Raw genomic sequence first — 19,235 nt, forward strand, 5'->3', positions numbered from 1 at the left:
CATTTATAATGATTTTTTATGTAATTTAATTTTAGATTCACAGTAATCTATAAATATTTACAACTGATGTAACCTTTCTCCAGAGACTTAGACTGAATACATTACATGACATGTATTGCCTGTTTCTAAATATTTCACAAGAATCGCACTGCAGGTATTGTCTAAGTCATACTATGCATATCAATTAACATCACAGATATATTTCTGATAAATACTAAAAGCATTCATTTAGAAACTCAGAAAATAGCTATACATCTGTTGATGTATCTGTCTTTCTAAGAGCAGGACCCCCTTTTAAAAGTTACAGTACCAAATCATTTTCTCCATTGAATATGAGCATACTAGAATTGCTCTAGGGGGTATAAACAGCATTTAGTTTCCAGTAGAACTGTTGTTGCATATCACCAGGCTTTATTATTTTCAGTTTAACCTTTTTTTGATAGTCCTGAACCAGTTATATGGACAAAGGATGGTGGGGAATTACCGGATCCTGACAGAATGACTGTCAATGGGAGGGAGCTGACAATTGCTTTTCTAAACAAGACTGACAATGGGACTTACAGGTGTGAAGTCAGCAACAGCATTGGGCAGGACAATGCAGAATACGTACTGTTTGTGTATGGTGAGTATAAAAAAGTCATGGCAACCACAAGCTCTTGGCCTTAAATACTAAGCATGTACACAGGCTTCTTTCCACACTTTGAACCTGGTAAGCTATGGGTGATTCATTTTTCATTATGTTTTTAGACACTTACTTTCAGCCAGATACAGTCTACTTGATAAAATAACTATTGGGATTATAATATTTTTTTCTGCAGCCATACAACCTTGAAGCCTGATCTCTTCAGATCTCAGAAGCTATGCATTGTTGGGCCTGGTTAGTATTTGGATGAGGAACTTCAATGGAATGATTAGGCAATTACAGTAGTGGTGTTGGTGGGGCCATCCTTAGGATAAACCGAAATCCTGTCTGCTACTGTGCGCAACAGAAAGCACTTTGTTACAGAAACACAATTTAGTGTTTTGCCAGTGTTATATCTTTATATCAGAAATAGTACTGTGAAACATTTATAAAGGGTTTACTGAAGCGGAATGCTGGGGGAAAAAATAAGCAGATCTGATATTTCTATAATGTGCATTTTATATCTATTTGACTCCCTAATTGTTTTTAGGAGGCCACACTTATTTTTATGTATTTGTTTATGACAAGACACTATTACACTTCTTGTCCACTTTCTAAACTCTGTTTTAAACATTGTAAAATGGGCACTGAGAGGTTAAAAATTGAAAGTCTGTACTGAAAATTAAGCAAACCAAGTAAAACATGTGAAAAACTGAAATGAATCATGCTTAAAGTGCACGGATTTCATTTGCTCATCAGGGTTATGTTTACAAATGGGAAGCACATACCAGAAATGCAGTACCTGATGTTTCCCTAGCAAGAATAGAAAGCATCATTCTTTGAAATAAAGTTGAACAGGAGAAAGAAACTTAATGTCAGGGGAAACAGAGTGCAGAGGGGTCAGAGACAATAAACTGAGGAAGGCATTTTCATTTCATAATGAATGTTTTATAAATCTATAAAGTTGTTGCAACTGTAGATTATATCTCACAAAGAATTTACAGTAGGTTTGGTTTTTTTTATTCTTCCCTATGATGGGTAATTTGCACAGTTGCCAAAAGTAGTATTTTTCATAAATACAGTGGTTGAACATAGAAAAAGAAAAACATGTCATACTATTGTAGATAGAACCTGAATGGGCAGCCAGAAATGATGAGTCTACAAGGTGTTTAAACTGTCCTGGAGGGTTACATTACTGCCTTTGATACCTTACTGCCATTTATGCCTTGAGGAAAGCGGGGGGGGGGGGGGGTCTCTAGAGGAGCCTGTTATTCATAATGGGCCACAAAATCAGCCCTTTTGGTCAACAATAAACATTCAAATTTAATTCTGTCTTGAATACAGAAGTACAAGAAAACCGAGAGCATGCTTTCTGTCCCTTGTAAAAGTATACACATCCTGACAAACTTGCAATAGGGAGATGTAGCTTTTATATATAACAGAATACATGTTGGGATTGCTTTTTGCATAACAAATTAACAGCTATATGATGAACAGCCCAATTACTCAAAGTGTCTTTTTCATAGACCAGCAGTTTATAATCCATATTTGTGAAAGCGCAGGACTTTTTGAAAATGAATGGTTTAGTACAGGTTAACCAGGAGAATAAAGAAAAGCCACATTAGCTGTGATTGGGGTTTGTGAAATACTGACGGCTGTAGCTGCAGTTAAATGATACTGGTATTCATCAAGTGCAAAGGATATAGGCTGATCTTACTGACTGTGCTCGGCTCACATATGACCCTAATTTGCTAATGACATGAGTGCTAAAAGCAATACATGCCATCTGATGATGGTAGTGTATTATTTATCACCATGTTCAACTTTAATTCTAATTTATTAAATGTATAAGCGGATGGCATTCATTAGAGTCTGCAGATACATGATAAACCACATATCTGAGCTCATAAAGGGTGATAAATAGTCACATTCAGTTAACAGACCTTCAGACTCATCTATAAAACGTTGTAAATTACTCTGTAATACTACAAGACAGCAGGGTAGGATATAAATGTGCAGCTGTTTGTTTCTGTGAAGAGAGTTTTGTGCTGTAGTCTTATCAAATAAGAAAGGTTTCAAGCTTGACATTAAAAATACACATTGACTTTCAATAGCGTCACTATTACAACCATCAAAAGGATGAGGTAAATGGTCTTAAAAGAGAGCTGGTGCAAATAGAGGGAGAAAATCAAATCCTGAAATTGTCAGGGACGAGCAGTGGCTTTAATGGTCACATGGAAATAATTAAATATACATTATGTAAGTGGCATTTTTTTATGTTTTTTTTTTTTTTTTTAAATCACTATTTGCTCCAAAATGTCATTAAACATAAAAGTACCCTTAGGTATCTATTATCCCTTTCACACAGTGGGGTCAACATCCCACGTGACTGTATACCGAAAGCAGTTGTTTGCTGGAAGAGCTGGACTCTCTTTCTTTTAAATATATTTAGGGCTTCGGTTTTTCGGGTTTTATTAATTGTATTTTTCAGTTTTTATTTTTAACTCTTTTCGAGTTTTATGTAAATCATCTTTTTTTCGGGGCTTTCGTTTGATATACTGTATGAAATAAGTGTTTTCGGTTACTTTCCAAAATGCTTGAGCGGTTTTTTTTTTTTTTTTTCTGTCAAAATATGTATAGCAGTAACTCGACAGTACTTGCACACTTAAGTTGTACCTTCTTTCCATTGCTGTCTTCCACAACAAAATCCCTATGGGCACGGGCACATTCTTCTGGGGTTTTTGTGTGTAGGCATTTTTGTACATTTCGCCACAATTCTGTTTTAAATCCTGATTGTAATTTCGTTTTAAATCTTGCAAGCGGAGTCTCCAATAGAAATGTAGGAATGTGGTGTCATTCAGTAGTTGGGGCTGGTTTAAAGTATTGAAAACAAATCAATGATAGATGCAAGTCAGGAAGGCGGGACAGCAGCACTGGGAAATGTATTTATTGTTATTTTTGTAGTAGGTTTTATTTTTTAATGGGAATAGGGTTTTTCCAGTGATTATTGGCTATCCACCGATTTTTTTTTTTTTTTTTTAAAGGTTCTGCAAGGCATATTGAAAGATGGCAGCTATTGATGTATTGCTCTGATTTTTGATACCATGTTTTAGATTCTTACATATTGCTGTGGAAGAAAGCACTGGGGGAGCACTTCGCTAATTTAATGAATACATTTCTTGAATGCCTACAGTAAGAGAATAGTGCAGTATGCAGTTTATGCAATTCTGCACTGTTCTCCTACTATTGGCATTAAACAAAGTAATTTGAGAAAATACTGAATAGTTTACTATTTCAAAGGTGCTTCATTTAAATGAATGAGAGCATTCTGGCTCTGCTTCAGTCAACAAGGTCTGTCAGAACTGGGTGAAATGTAAAGTGTTTTTACATGAGCATAAGTATTCCGATATTTTTCGGAAAACCAAGTTTTCGGAAAACTAATTCCGATATCAAAAGTCATGTAAACACAGTTTTCTGAAAATGTATCAGAATATTCCGAAAGTCAGTTTTTGGAAAACAGCACCTAGAAATGTCTGATTAAATTCCGAAAACTAACAAAATGTATATCATGTAAACACACTTTTCGGAAAACTTATTCCGACAGCGTACTGCACATGTGCAAACTTTGACCTTCATTCCTGCACGTGGATTTAGAAAACAGAGAAAATAATAATAATCTGTAGTCAGTCTGCATGCATCCATTTGACTGGTTAGGGATAAAGTAATACATTTGTTAAAGTCCGTATGTATTTGTTAATAGCCCATACTGAAGCAGCAAATGTTTTCCAGCTTTAAAATGACATGAGAATTAAAAATAATGTCTGCAAAAGAAACTGGTAATATAGAACAGGATGAGCTGTTGGAAAGGCTGAATGCACATTGTGAGGGATCTGAATACAGGTATAGGATAGTAATCTTTGAATTTAAGACCTGACACTTCGATAAAGCACTTGCATTATTGGATTTGTCTCCGTTCTGTCGCAGAAATGTCTTTATGTGGACTCGGTACGGTTTCCCAAGCGGACTTTGTTGTTCACACTTCACACCACACATATTGGACCATATCAAGTGCGGACTAAACCCTGTAAACGGACCCAGTGTGAACACAGCCTAAGACAAATGAAAACAGATGTCAGCATTATAGTTATACACTATATACAAAAAGGTGTCAGCCCTGTAAAGATGTAAAAGTGGCTAAGTCAGACAAGAAACAATTGGGGCAAACGTGGCCCCCACTTTAGCTACTTTTATGTTAGAGCAGCGGTTTTCCGGCTCCCTTCAGGTGGTCCGTGGAAAGATTACATAATTACGGAAAGGAAGCAGCAGCATAGTTTATAGATCCCATTGAAAACACAACATTTGAGACCTTAAAAAGCAGGAAGAAAATGCATACATGGAGAATATCTCCAAGTTAAAAAAAGGTTTAAACTCTCCGTCATATTTAGTTTTGGAGTGTCTAAAATGTATTCTTTACTAGGGAGTCTTCGTGTATTGCTCTCGTAATTGGGTTGGAGGTATGAAGCAAAGCTTCATGCCTTCAACCAACAGAGCCGTGTGTTAATGCAACACAACACACAAGCCCTGGGGTGTGTTATCCTGCTTATAAAACAGATACGATAAAAAAAATGTATTAAAAAAAAAAAGATATATCCTTCCGCTTTGGAGAAAAAAATATCCCCTCAAACAAGTTTCTGTTGTTGTAAACATTAAAATGGAGGATTTCAATGTTTCCATTTATTGTAATTAATTCAAATGAATGACCCCTCTGTGCTGGTCATAATTGCTCCGTAAACAGAGCTGACATTAGCCTTGTTAGTGGCCAAGCATTTAAAAATGCCAATCATGTATTTTTGTTGATAATGAAAAGATACAGAAAAGAAGGCAAAGAAAAAGTTCACTATCCATGTATTACTACCGCTAACCTGGAGAAGGTAATACATTATGGCCTTTGCTAAATGCATTATTGGCCTTTTTAAATGCTTGGTCACTAACAGGCTAATTGCTGTTTATGTCAGTACTGTTTACGGAGTGATGGAGACCGGCACGAAGGCTAACAATAACACAACAAAGCTGGAAATTGAGTATTGACCAGTCGAATTATGCTGAAGCATAGAATTATCACAGACCATTTACATTTTCGAGACAAACTGTTTTTATTGTCTGGTCTGCCGAGATAAAAAAATTAAAATTCGGGTGATCCGCGAGCAAAAAAGTTTGAGAACCACTGTGTTAGATCTTTATATGGCTGGGCCATTTTTGTACATGCGAAATGTTTTTGAACAGATCATTTAAGCATCTCCTATAATAAATAGGAAAGTTACCAAAAAAAGCAAAATAGACCTTTTGTCTGTGTAGAACAATGGAACAATCCACTCATAGACACATTACTCACAACAGTATAGCTGAATAGTTCATCAATGAATTATGAATAATTTATGCAGATCAAATTTAAGAACAAAAACAGGCAGCATTCAACCATAACGTGCTTTATACATACGATACTTTATGAGTACAGTCCTATTTGCCTAATACATTTACCCTCGGTTATTGATGTTCAACTGTGGTTAGTATCTCAAGTTTAACAGGGAAAAGTAAGTTGCCTTGTAAATAATTGTATATAGAATTTACTTTACTGTAGCCTCTAGGCATATTTGTCTATTAGAGTTTCATAGATTGCTACCGTATCTTCTAATGATTTAATAATTTATATAGCTCCTGTGTTTCCAAACCATACAGATCAGGATGGCAGAGTGACCAATAGAAATGGACTTAGATATTTAACCAATTGCTTTCCTCTAGGCCAAAGGCAAAATAAATCAAGTAACAATTGACGTTTAAAATTTTACATAGTGTAACATTTTTTTTTTATTAAACAATAAAAAAGCTAACTTTTCTGTTCATCAAAAAATCCAATAACATTAAGATATGCCTAATATATGTCTAATGCTAGATTGCCCCATCGTTTTTGAGTGCTTATTGTTGTGCCTTGCTTGCAGTACATTCTTTTGCCTAGCCCTTGCCTCACAATCTTTATTTCCCAGTCAGACAGACCAACAGCTGATTGGATATGGTTATAGACTAAAGGCTGCTATGAAATGTAGTGCTGAATTTTGGAACTGGCACAGAACAACAAGTGTTGAATAAGTCAATAATATGGGTGTGCAGGGTAACACGTATAAACGAGAATTCATTATGAGTATGGTTTTAGCCCTGCCCAAAATACACATTAAGGGAAAAATAAACATTAAGACTGCCAAATAATGTCAAAACATGTCTGGTCACTTTCTGGGTTCTGGAAATGTGTATAAAACATTTTGGGTTTCTGAGCTTGTTCATTCAGCATCACTTGGCTACATTTTTTCTTATGACATTTTTACTTTGTAATATATATATATATATATATATACAGTGTGTGTATATATATATATATATATATATATATATATATATATATATATAATCAATTGTGTTATCATTTATTATTTGTTTACATTTAAACACATTTTTTTTTTATGTTTACCTTTTGGTTTCTTTTATTTGTTTTGTTTTCCTGTTCACCAGATTTTCCCACAACTTTGTCTCCATCCACAACCACACCTCCCCAAACCACAACAACAACCACAACCACAGTATCGATAGAAACCTGTGCAGCCACATCTGCAGCAACTCCCAGCACCACAGGTACAGTATTACAGACACACTATATATACTTTGTATACACTATATATATACTCTGTGTGTGTGTGTGTCATATATATATATATATATATATATATATATATATATATATATATATATATATATATATATATATATTATATATGTATGTGTAAGCGATAAGGCATGACAGGGTGTGTGATACAGTCCAAAATCACCACGGCCCGGGGGCATTGCAACCGCAAGGCGAAGGCAAGTGGCATATATCACACATCCTGAAGTGCCTTATTACACTTATAAAATGGGTTAACTAACTAAATTTAAAAAAAGTATACTTTTTTTTAATTAACAAAAAGGTTATTTTTATTAAATATCCTTCTGCCTAAAACAGCTAAGAAAAAATTGGTTCCATATATACTCAATTTCCGGAGAAACTGAGTCTATAGAGACGTGGCATGCAAATAAGCTGCCAAGTACACTTTCAGCATAGAGAGGGACCTTCCCCTTCTCTAGCAGATTTTGCAGAAACCGTAAAATAATTGCTATGGGGCAGTAGATGGGGTCATGACCTCTGGCCATGCAACACTTCTGAAAATACCTCCATTTGTAAGCATATATTGCTCTTGTGGAGGAAGCCCTAGCATTCTGCAGTGTACTAAATTCCGCATCTGAGAGCCATAAGGCGGACAGAAAGTCCCGTTCAGGGGCCATGTGCAGCGGGATCTCCCAGGGGGCCTCCAGGAGAACTGTGAAAAGGGAGCAGCGGCATCGGTAGGAAAGTGTATAAAAGTGCTCTGGGCCATTTGTTGGATAGAGCGTCGATGCCTAGTGGACCTCCACAACAGCGGAGGGAGTACCACATGGGGCAATGAGTCGTCTCTGCCGAGGCAAAGAGATTGACCTGGGCTTCCCTGAAGCAATCCCAAATGCGCAGAACCACCTGAGGTTGGAGTCGCCATTCTGACGGGTGAGGGCCCTCCCTCAAGTGAAGGTCCACCATCCAGTTCACCACTCCGGGGAGGTGAACAGCCCAGAGGGACAATAAATGCTTCTGTGCCCAGATCAGCAGCCAAAAGGCAATGCGGTGTAACCCCGGGGACCAAAGCCCACCCTGGTGGTTCACGTACGCCACTGCTGACATGCTGTCGGTACGCACAAGGACATGTCTGTTCTGGAGCACAGGAAGGAAATGCTGGAGAGCAAGGTACACTGCTCTGAGCTGTAGGAACAACTAAATAATTGATAATTGAATGTTTATCTGGGTTGATTAGTTATCTTGCTAACAATATTTAATTGACGTGTTACAAAGATCGAGGATTTACTGTTAACACACATTCACGTGCAGGCACAAGGAATGTTTAATCAATAGTAGTATGTTATTAAGTACACAAATAATAAACAGAAATCAGAAAAGTTAGAAAGTAAATCTCTTTAAGTACAAAACACAATTCAAAACTCTCACTGCCTTAACTTGACTAGCAGGCAATTGAAATATGACACTGCCTGTCTCCTCACACACAAACTGCAGCGCGAGCAAGCTGTGACGTTGCTAGTCGCTCGCTCACACACACATCCAAGCACAGAGTAAATCTGAGATAATGCAGACAATCTTAGAATATATCACATTAAGCTTATTAATGGTATATAGATTAAGTATATGGCAAGTTTACTTTTAACAAAATTCTTTATACAACAATATGAGGTAGATTACTTATAGTTACTTCATCAAGTCACTAAAAGTTATTTCACATGCAAAGTGTGCAAACTAAATAATAAACAGTTCAATTCTATGTGAATGTGTTACAATTAATTAATTTAGTTCCATGAAAGGAAAATGCAACTGGAATTATGTTCAACAGTTCCTTGAAGCTTAGACTTTTGGTGCACTGGCTTGCAAACTCAATCTGTTGAAGTGTCCAGTACAAAAACTCTCCTCTCCGCAACAGTCTTCAATCCCACATTGGATCAAACTCGGCAACAAAGCTTTCAATTCTCGATAGAATCAACAAATAGCTGCAACAAAGTCTTCAGTCCTCAGTATAGGATCAACAACAGTGCCCGTCCGCTCTGTCCTCTTCGCTGAATCTTTTAGCTATGCAGGTAGCAGGGCACAGTTTATTTGGGATACTGTGGTTTTAGGTGTACAACAGACCCAGACTGGTTTGTCTAAGTTTTACAGCCGTCCTCCAGCCAGGCCTCAGTCTCGTTGCTTGTGGTATTGCAGTTTGCAGCTTGCTTTCTTGTCTTGGGCCCGTTTTCAGGCAGAGTCCCATCTTGGTTCTGTTTTTAGGTAGAGTCCCAGAGTTGCAGCTTTGTTTAGCAGAGTGACAGCACCTTGTTTAGCATTCGATGTGGAGTGCAACATTTTCAGTTTTGCTTGGATATTTAGTCTTTTTCACTCTGCTAAATAGCCACTTTCATGAGATCATTTGTGTATCTTGCCTTTTTTTAAACTCACAGTCCTTCATGTTTTAATGTCCTTTTCCACTGAGAAATCGCTTCTTTGCGTCAAAACGGTGGTTGTTGCACGTGTGATTTATCTGTACATAATTCAACTGTCTGCTCAGCCTAATCCAGTTCAGGTGTCGGTCCTCTAATCAGTAGGTCACACAGTTCACTCTGTCTGCAAACCAGAGGCTCCCTTCTCAAGACACAGCAGTTTGCCCTGTTTCTCAAGACACACAGTTTCATTAATGAATCCAGTTATATTTCTAATACACGTTCATGTATTATTGTATTCAGGGAATATGTCCCACAGAGTTCCAGTGTATTTATGGCAGGGATGTCCAGCGACTTGTCCAGGACCCGCTGACTCCTCTGCCTGCCCAGACCGCACCCCAACCCAGGTTGGATGTGTCTGTCATCACCACTTGACGGCTGTGTATCACTCCCATCAATACACCTTTGCACAGGTGGGAGGTTTGCCTCCACCAGCACAGGGCTTCCCAACATGAGCGAGACACCGTCAGCCATCAGTCTCACTTGGGGTGTAGCCAAAAGGCATTGAGCCACACTTGCATGGTGCGCATATGCAGTAACCCCAGTTGGATAGCTGATGAGGCTGCAGCCATCAGACCCAATAGTTTTTGACACAACAGCAATTGCACTGTGGACCCCTGTTGAAATAGTGGCCAGACAGTTTTGAATAGCCTCTACTCCGTCGTCCGACAGATAGGCTCGCATGGTAAGGGAATCCAGCCAGAGACCAAAGACCGTACACTGCAACGGTATTAATTGACTCTTGGCCTCATTGAGAGCGAGACCCAGTCTCGCTAGATGGTTTGCCACTGTTGCTGTGTGGGCCACTGCTCTTTCCTGCGACTGGGAACAGTTCAACCAGTCGTCCAGGCAGTTCATCACCCTGATCCCTTTTAGTCGCAATGGAGCTAGGATTGCATCCATGCACTTCGACAAGGTGCAGGGGGCTAAGGAGAGGCTGAATGGCAGCACAGAAAACTCGAATACGCCCCACTGAAAGGCGGCTTGTCTGCGCGGGGGCGCTTGCTTCAGCACACTGGGCGCTGAGGTCGGACGATCCCAGAAGGGACGCTAGGAAGGGCTGAGGGCGGGAGCCTCAGCCTGTGTCCTGAACACAGACCGGTGTGGCTCAGCCGCTGTCGCCCAAGGGACCTGCAAAAAGTTTGCAGCGTGTCCCATCAGAGCCAACATGGAGCTCGAAAACGGGGATGCACTAGCTTCTGAGGCAACCTCTCAGTGGGGAAGGAGTCCTCGTTCCAGGAGGCTGATATAGAGAGCGCATCCTCCTCCTCTGCCGTCCGTGTCGGCGATTCCAGCTCACTTTGAACTCCCCTGGGGGAGACAGGGGCTGGTACTGGGACAGGCACTGGCAGAGACGCGGCAGTCTGCTGCCACGCCAACAGCTCCAGGACCTGGGCCATCTGGTCCATAACATCCCTCGCCTGTCTCGAGTGCATAACCCACTATGCCGTCTGTGGAGATGGGGAGCGGCTGCACGAGGGTGGCGGCTGAGCCTGTGCACAGGGAATACCCTGCGAGGGGCTCTGGGACAGTTGGAGGAGGGTGGGGAACCGGGGCTCCTAGGACCTCTGACGGCTCAGTCAAAGGGGACGAACATTCCATCCCCATGACCCTGTCAAGCCTTTTGCGAAGCACCCGGGGCTGGAAAGCCGCACAGTTGTCGCAGAATGTCTTGTCCCCTAGGGCTAAAGTGGCGTGCTGGACACCCAAGCACTGCACACACAATGTATGCCCATCCTCCTGGGGCATGTTCACCCTGCAGGACGTTCAAGCATGGAACAAAGACATGCTAGCTGGGTATAACCCTAGGCACTGCACACCATCTTGCACCGAGTAGAAAGCACTGGAGTGCCTAAGCACCGCGTGCACTAAGGTACCGAAGCACTGTGTGTACCGAATGCCGTGTGCACCGAGCACTGTGTTCACCGAGTGGACCAAGTACAGCGTAAACTGAGGTGCTGTGCGCACTGATCACAGTGCGCACTGAGTGCACCGAATACCTTGCACACAGAGTACCATGCGTACCAGGCAGCGTGTGCACTGAGTACCATGCGCACTGAGCACTGCGTGCACCAAGCACCGAGTGCACCGAGCACCGTGTGCACCAAGCACACCGAGCACGGAGGCACTGTGTGCACCGAGGTACCAAAGTACCGTACGCACCGTGCACACCGAGGCACAGAAGTACCAAGGGCTGAGCATATACCAATGTACCAAAGCACCGGGGGGCGGGGGAGAGCTCAGTTAGTTGCGGAAAAAACAGAAGGGAGAACACACTTTTTTTTTGAAGGCCCAAAGTACTGAGGTTGTGGGCCGAGGCAGCCGACGAGGTCTACTTGACAGCAGAGCAGCCTAGAGCAAAGCCCCGGTGGAGGAACACATGGCTGACTGACTCTTGTTTATTTTGCCTGAGCTATGCGAACGACAGCCGGCAGACTCACTTAAAGGCAGGGGCAGCAAATGGTGGAGGAATGGTGTTCTCCCTGAAGGTGTAGGTTGCAAGACAACACACGCACACACCAATACTGCACAGGCAGTCACAGTCATACGATGGAGAAAATATGGCCTGCTACACAGTGAAGCAGACCGTGAAGAAGGAGGAAAAAAGACTCAAATGTAAATGTAAAGACACTCAAATGTAACTGCTGATTCCATGAGAGTGGCAAGCCGGCTCGCAGCACGAATGCAAGGGAATTACAATCGATTCAAAGGAGCTCTTTCAAAAAATACACTCGGATTAGTGACACAGAAGCGTACCTTACCATAGGTGAGAGGCAAAAGAGGAAGTGAGCTCCACGGAGCGACTATTTATTCCCTCGGCAGGCGGGACCGAGGACGTCACTCCACAGAGGGGCCTATCGGCAGCTCTGACATACAATACTCAGCGAATACCTACTTAAGGCAGGCATATCCCAAAAGTATTGGTTGGTGGTCAACCTGGATACTAGTTGCTATTGCTATTGTGGTTACTGTTTTGCAGCTTACAGCAACCACTATTTTCCATTTACTTATTTTTTACTTTATTTGCTATACTAAATTTAAATAGATAGATTGAAATTAAATGAATACTGTGTTTACATATTTTATGGCAGATTGATTTGGAACAGAGGTTAAACATACTTTGATAGATAACATTCAAGGTCCTTTACCAGAGATTAGGGACCTCATATTGACCAATCAGGTTAAAGGACATCCCCAATCCATTAGAAAAGAAATCCCCAATCCAACATTACAGTCTATACAATTCCTGTCTGTACAGTAAATCAACCCATACACACATAATAATCATAGCTGTTGGGAGATGACTGAAGCGTTCAGGATGCTGAACCTTGAGCACCTGTAACTTAGAGACAATATAATTGGATATTTTACTTTTCTTACTTGTTTTAATCTTATTTTTTCTGCTCCATCCCTGCCTTTGTATTTCTCTGCATGCCTTGTTCTATGTATCAGTGTTTACATCCCAAGCCACATCTCTTGGACAGCTGAGAGCAGGGTTAATACAGTAATCATTTTTTAAAAATCTGAAATGTTATATAAAAAATGATCTGTAATAACCTGTGGTCTCAAGCTTTGTTGACTCTGGAGTCCCATTACTACATTACTACAGCATTTTTTCAGGGAGTAGGTATCAGTAGATGTTTCTAACTAAACTAACAGAAACTAAAATTGCCATTAATATGTTAAGGTCCCTGCAAGAACTGACACATACTGCACTGTATGTTAGTGGGGTACATACTTAAGCATTGTGGCAACTATGAATGTTAAGCTGCTCTGAATGCCGCAGGGGCTTTTCTGAACATTCACAACATATTCAAAATCCAATGGCAGTGATAGTGGTTTACTATATTTACAAGGATGAAATACTTTGACAATATAATTGTCATTGCTTGCTGCAGAATGTCACTTAAACCAAAGCAATATCAATACATAGTTATATTTGACATGCTTTTATCACAACCATGTAGATAGACATTGCTTGTAGTTTTTTTGTTTGTTTGTTTGTTTGTTTTTTGCAGCTGCCATTACTACAGCTTAGCCACTTCACTGACAAAAAAAGTGTTATATAAAGTGTAAGTGTAATATAATTCTAAACAGACCAGTCAGCTTTATTGCTAGTTATGTAATTGCTTACTGTAAAAGCAGATTCACAAATTACCAATCTCTGTAAAACTGAAGACAAACATATTTTATTTTGCATTTGCAAAATCGTGTTCTTCACATAACAGCTCATAATAACTGTTTTACACAAGATAGCCAAGATAACACCATCGGAGGCTACTGAGACAGCAGATGGAAACACAACATTCCAGAAATCCCACTAATGTTAAAAATAATTCAGATCTGATGAGCGACTGGCTAGTCCTTCAGCACAATTCTGCTCATCTTTTACATATTGGCACGTGGCCTCTTGTGGGTGAGTAAGGTCTCAAAATGGAATTAACCCTTTGCGGTCCTATGTCGGACCTGGTCCGACATTGCAATTATTCCTATCCGGTCCAATGTCGGACCCTGCCCGACATGATCAAAAAGACGCAAAAAACAGGTTTCTAGTCGTTTTTTAATCCGGAAAAAGCCGAGAAAACCATTCAATGGCCGAGTGGGAGCGGCAGAAGCCGAGACAAGCTGGAAAAAAAGGGCGTATCTCATGAATAGTCATACTTGCCCCTGGCATCAGATAACGGCGGCCATAAGGAAACAAGCTGGCTGTGACTGCATCAGCGCTCAGAGAATATCACGGACATTTGCAGAGCTTTTTTTCAGATGTTATAGTAATAAAATAATGACTTGGATTGCATTATTGAGGCGTTTGGTGATAAAACGAGTGATCAGGAGATGATTGATCGGTATGTACGACTATTATTATTATTATTATTATTATTATTATTATTATTATTATTATTATTATTATTTATTTCGTAGCATATGTGAAAGCTGTAGCGAACGAAAGGGTGGGGAGGGGCTGGAGATGCCTAGTGAGTGCTTTGTTGATATGCAGGGCCTTTTAAACCCGTTTGACTATGGAAAAAAAAATACTTTTAAACAGCACGTCTAAAATTAACTGCGCGTGTGAAAATAAATTGGACCTGACGCGCCTGACACGCACTTAATAAATGGACTGCAAAGGATTAAGAAGCTTATCCAAATATTTGCAGTCATTCACCTAAACTCCCTCTCCTTACATTCCCCCACACACTATTTACATCTACAGGGCTTTTGCCTTGCCACAGTGACCACCAATGATTAGTACCTAGTAGTTTACTTTTTAAAGCATGTATATTGATTAATTATTTAAAATCCTCTGCATGTCAAACATTATTGGTTAGATGTCTTCCAATTTATTGTCAATAAATATTTTACATAAGAGTATAATATACAGTAGAATCCTTTGTTAATCAAGTTATTTTATTTTTGGTGTCTGTATTGCAATTAGTCCTCTCTGCATAATAAAAGAATCAAGAAGGGATTGGATCCAGTGTTGTACACAAATGCCTTTGTTAATCCAAAAGTTATCAGTAGAATCTTTGATTACACATTGTATTGTGTTTCTAACATTTACACTAATTACACTATTTACACGCATGTTTTTGTAGTTACAATGTAACTGTAGTTTGTTTACAAATATAATGTATCCAATTGCTAATCTTTTTTGTAGTTCTGCTGCACAGGTTGTATGTGTACAATGTAATTACTATTGAACTACACGGGCAATTACAGTTTAGAAGCCCATAACTCTTTGTGTGTCAGGAGGTGAGTGGTGTGGGGAGGAAGAAGTGAATGTCCAAACAGCAAGTACAGTTTTTCAAAATGCCCGTTTAACAACAAAAATAAATACACAGCTCCCAGTCCTACTCAAACCCTGTACACAAAACAACAACTGCGCTCCGGCGCATTAGTTTCAGTGTAAGGGCCGTACTCACGTAGCTGCATCCCCTCCCTCCTAATCACATAACCCAGCCCTCAGAGTGGTGCCGAACGAACACTCAGCTAACCCTAATCCCAGATGGTGTTCATTCCTGAGAAAAAAATCAGTATTTTGGTGGTCTTTACCTGCAAGATACTTCACCTGGAAGGTAAAGAGTTGCAGCACCAGATACCACTGAGTTATCCGGACGTTCGGCTCCCTCATCAAATTTAATCACTTAAAATGGTCCATAATGAGAAAGAAGGAACGTCCCAAATGCGAAGAGTGTATGTCGCCCATTTGATGGCCAAACAATCTGTCAATGACGGAGTAGTTCCTTTCTCTGGGAGACATTTTCTTGCTCAGGTACACAATGGGATGTTCTTCTCCGTCAACCTCTTGGGACAGGACCGCCCCCAGACCAATGTCTGAAGAACTCTTTGCTGAAATCTGGTGTAATTAGGACCAGGGTTTGGTGTTGTTTCCTTTTAATCATATCAAAGGCCCCATGACACTCCCCTGTTCACTTCACAAAATTTGGTGCGTTGTTCTTGGTGAGATCAACTAGGGGGTTAACGATACTGGAATACTAGGGGATAAAGCAGCGGTAATAGCCCACTAACCCCAGTAGTGATCTCACCTGTGACTTGTGTAACACAGCAGGGAGGGGGTTAAAGCCTCCCTGAGTGGAAAACATGTGTGGAATGCACATTTGTTTAGTTTAATTGTTTTGGTTGATTGTTTCATTGATTTGTTAATTGTTTTATTATTAATTATCCCCTGCACCTGGTAGCTATTGTTAAATTAAAACCAGGTGCAGGGTATTTAAGAGAGGCAGCTAGTCTGCTCAAGGCTGCTGAGGAGAAGGAGGCAGAAAGGTGTGCTCTGCTTCCTGGCAGTCATGAGCTAAAAAGTAAGTGCTGTATAAAACCAGTGTGTTTTGTAAGGAACGGGGAAACAGTGTAGCTGTCCCGTGTTAGCCAGGGTGTACCTGTGTGTTAGTTAGTGCTCGTACAGAGCTAGGTGTTTATTTTGTGTGTTTTGTTTGATTTTTGTGTTTATTAAAAATAGCGCACCCGCACTTAAAATCCATTTCTGTGTGCCGGGTCTATTTTTAAAGGGGCAACGAACCCGAGTGAGTGCAAATCTTTTACACTTGGTTTTTGGGATCGCCGCCTCCACTAAAGCCTGGACTTTAGAGTCTACTGAATTTACCCGGCCATTACCCATGATGTAGCCAAGATATTGGGTCTCTTTCTTGCCAAATGCACACTTAACCAGATTAGCTGCCAGCCTCGCTTCCTTGAGACTGTAGATGTTCGAAAGTCTAACAATATGCTCTCTCCAGGTAGAGCTAAAAACCACCACATCATCAATATAGGCGGCTGCATATGTCCGATGGGGGTAGAGGAACTGGTCCATCACTCTGGAAGGTTGCTGGGGCTCCATGCAGTCCAAACAGCATGGTCCTGAAATGGAACAGGCCATATGGGGTAGAGAAAAAGGGTTTCTCTTCTCTTGTGAGCTATGAGTCAGTGGAATCTGCCAGTATCCCTTCATCAGATCCAAAGTCGAGAAAAACCGTGCTGTCCTTTTAAGGCACCATCACTCGCTCCGGGAAGGCTGAATGACTTCCAGCTCAAGCATAGCCCCCACCTCCTTGCAGACTTCATCCTGGCGACTTTCCGGGTTATGGTACGCTCTCTCCCTGACCTTGACACCTGATGGAGTAATAACAGCATGTTTAATAACATTTGTTTTACCGGGTATGTCAGAAAAACATCACCAAACCTTTTCACCAATTCTTTTAGCTCTTACTTCTGATTAGGAAGTAACTGTTACCCCATCGGAATGTTAATTATTTGAAGTGAAAACATCGGGACCAAAATATTCTATGCAGTCATTAACTACAAATAGGGCCTCCATCTATTTCCAGAGTTTTAACAAAATTAATATGGTAAATTTAAAGTTAATTTCGGTGACCGGGTTGTCTAATTTCATAGTTTACCAATTCCCTGCATCACCTCATATGGTCCCTGTCACTTAGCAAACAATTTAGATTCTGAAGTGGGAAGTAGAAACAGTACCTTGTGTCAAGGTCCAGATTCTTGCTTGTTTGTTGTACTGCTGCTCCTGGTGATGCTGAGCCAGTTTTAGATTTTCATGTGCCAAACGACCTACCAATTCCAGGCAGTCTCTCAGAAATAGTACATATTTCACTGCATTTTTGGAACTGTCAGTTTGGTCTTCCCACCCCTCTCTTACAAGATCAAAGATACCTTGGGGTTGTCTCCCATACAGCAGCTCGAAGGTAGAAAACCTGGTTGAACTCTGTGGCACCTCTCTCACTGCAAACATGAGGTAGGGAAGAAGTTTGGCCTAATGTATCTGTTCTTGGTTGACAAACCGCCTCAGCATCTGGTTCAAGGTCTAATTAAAGTGGTCCACCAGTCCGTCTGTAAACGAAGGGCCTAATGAACCGGATTTTTAACAATATATATACACTTCATTCAAACATTTTGACATAAAGTTAGTTCCTTGATAAGTTAGAATTTCTTTGGGGATCCCTACTCTTGACATTATCTGAAATAACTCTCGGGAGATTGCTGATGCACAAGTGGATTTCAATGGTACTGCCTCTGGCTATCTTGTCGCGTAGTCCATCACTACTAAAATATGCGTATATCCAGAGTCAGATGACCTCAATGGATCCACTATGTCAGGCCTCTTCAACTGGCGGCCCGCAAGCGACATCAAAGCGGCCCGCCAACTGTCAGCACTTCACACCGACTCCACAGACACTGCCCGGGACCTTGCCACAAGAAAAAAAATGTGTTTGTTCGTATTTTTTTATTTCCGATCTCCACTCAGTATGCACGTCTTATGCAAGACAGATGCGTTGTTCCATTATGTGTAATGCAAGCTACTGTCCTTTGTGGGGGAAAGCAATCTAAACATGTCTCTCTCTACTCTATCTGGTAAGAAAAGAAAAATTGATGATGAAAATCGTCAATTCAACAATGCTCTGCAGTTAGAAATTCAAAAGTAGAGGGGCTGATCTCTTCATACCAACATGCTTGTGCAACTCTAGTGCGATCTTGCACTCAACAAGAGAACGCTACAGCGGCTTCCTTACATGTGGTGTGGATACTTGCGAAGAAAAATAAGCCGTTTACAGATTTGGAAATTATGAAGGAGTGCATGCTGGTAGTTGTGAATGAAATAATCAGTGATGAAAAAATTTAATCAAGTGTAGTTTCATCTATTCAGAAAATCCCACTTTCATACATTTCTACCATGCGCAGGGTTGGAGTTTTGGGAACCGAAGTTTCGACACGCTCCTGGACCGTCTGAAAAAAGCAGAGCTCATGACACTTGCAGTAGATGAGTCCACTGACAATACAGACAACGCTCAACTATGTGTGTATGTGCGTTTTTTTGATGGGACTTGTTTCCGTGAAGAAATGCTAGCTTTACTCCCGTTGGAAAGTTACGTGACTGGTGAGGTAATTTCTCAAAAGATTACTTCATTTTTTGAGGAGCAAGGACTTG

General features: G+C 40.6%; 1 protein-coding gene across 4 annotated transcripts in view; it reads left to right on the forward strand.

The window, feature by feature from the left end:
* Window positions 1-19,235, forward strand: part of LOC131737891 (cell adhesion molecule 2-like) — a 660,024-nt gene that overhangs the window by 605,913 nt on the left and 34,876 nt on the right. For 3 of the 4 annotated variants that reach the window (XM_059029678.1, XM_059029679.1, XM_059029680.1), the window contains 2 exons: window positions 444-622; window positions 7,184-7,303. In XM_059029678.1, coding sequence (XP_058885661.1) covers window positions 444-622; window positions 7,184-7,303 — 299 coding nt within the window. The remainder of the gene's footprint in view (window positions 1-443; window positions 623-7,183; window positions 7,304-19,235) is intronic. The other variant, XM_059029681.1, reaches the window with a different exon arrangement.

Source organism: Acipenser ruthenus, chromosome 9, assembly GCF_902713425.1.
Source record: "Acipenser ruthenus chromosome 9, fAciRut3.2 maternal haplotype, whole genome shotgun sequence".
In the NCBI taxonomy this organism is placed as follows: domain Eukaryota; kingdom Metazoa; phylum Chordata; class Actinopteri; order Acipenseriformes; family Acipenseridae; genus Acipenser; species Acipenser ruthenus.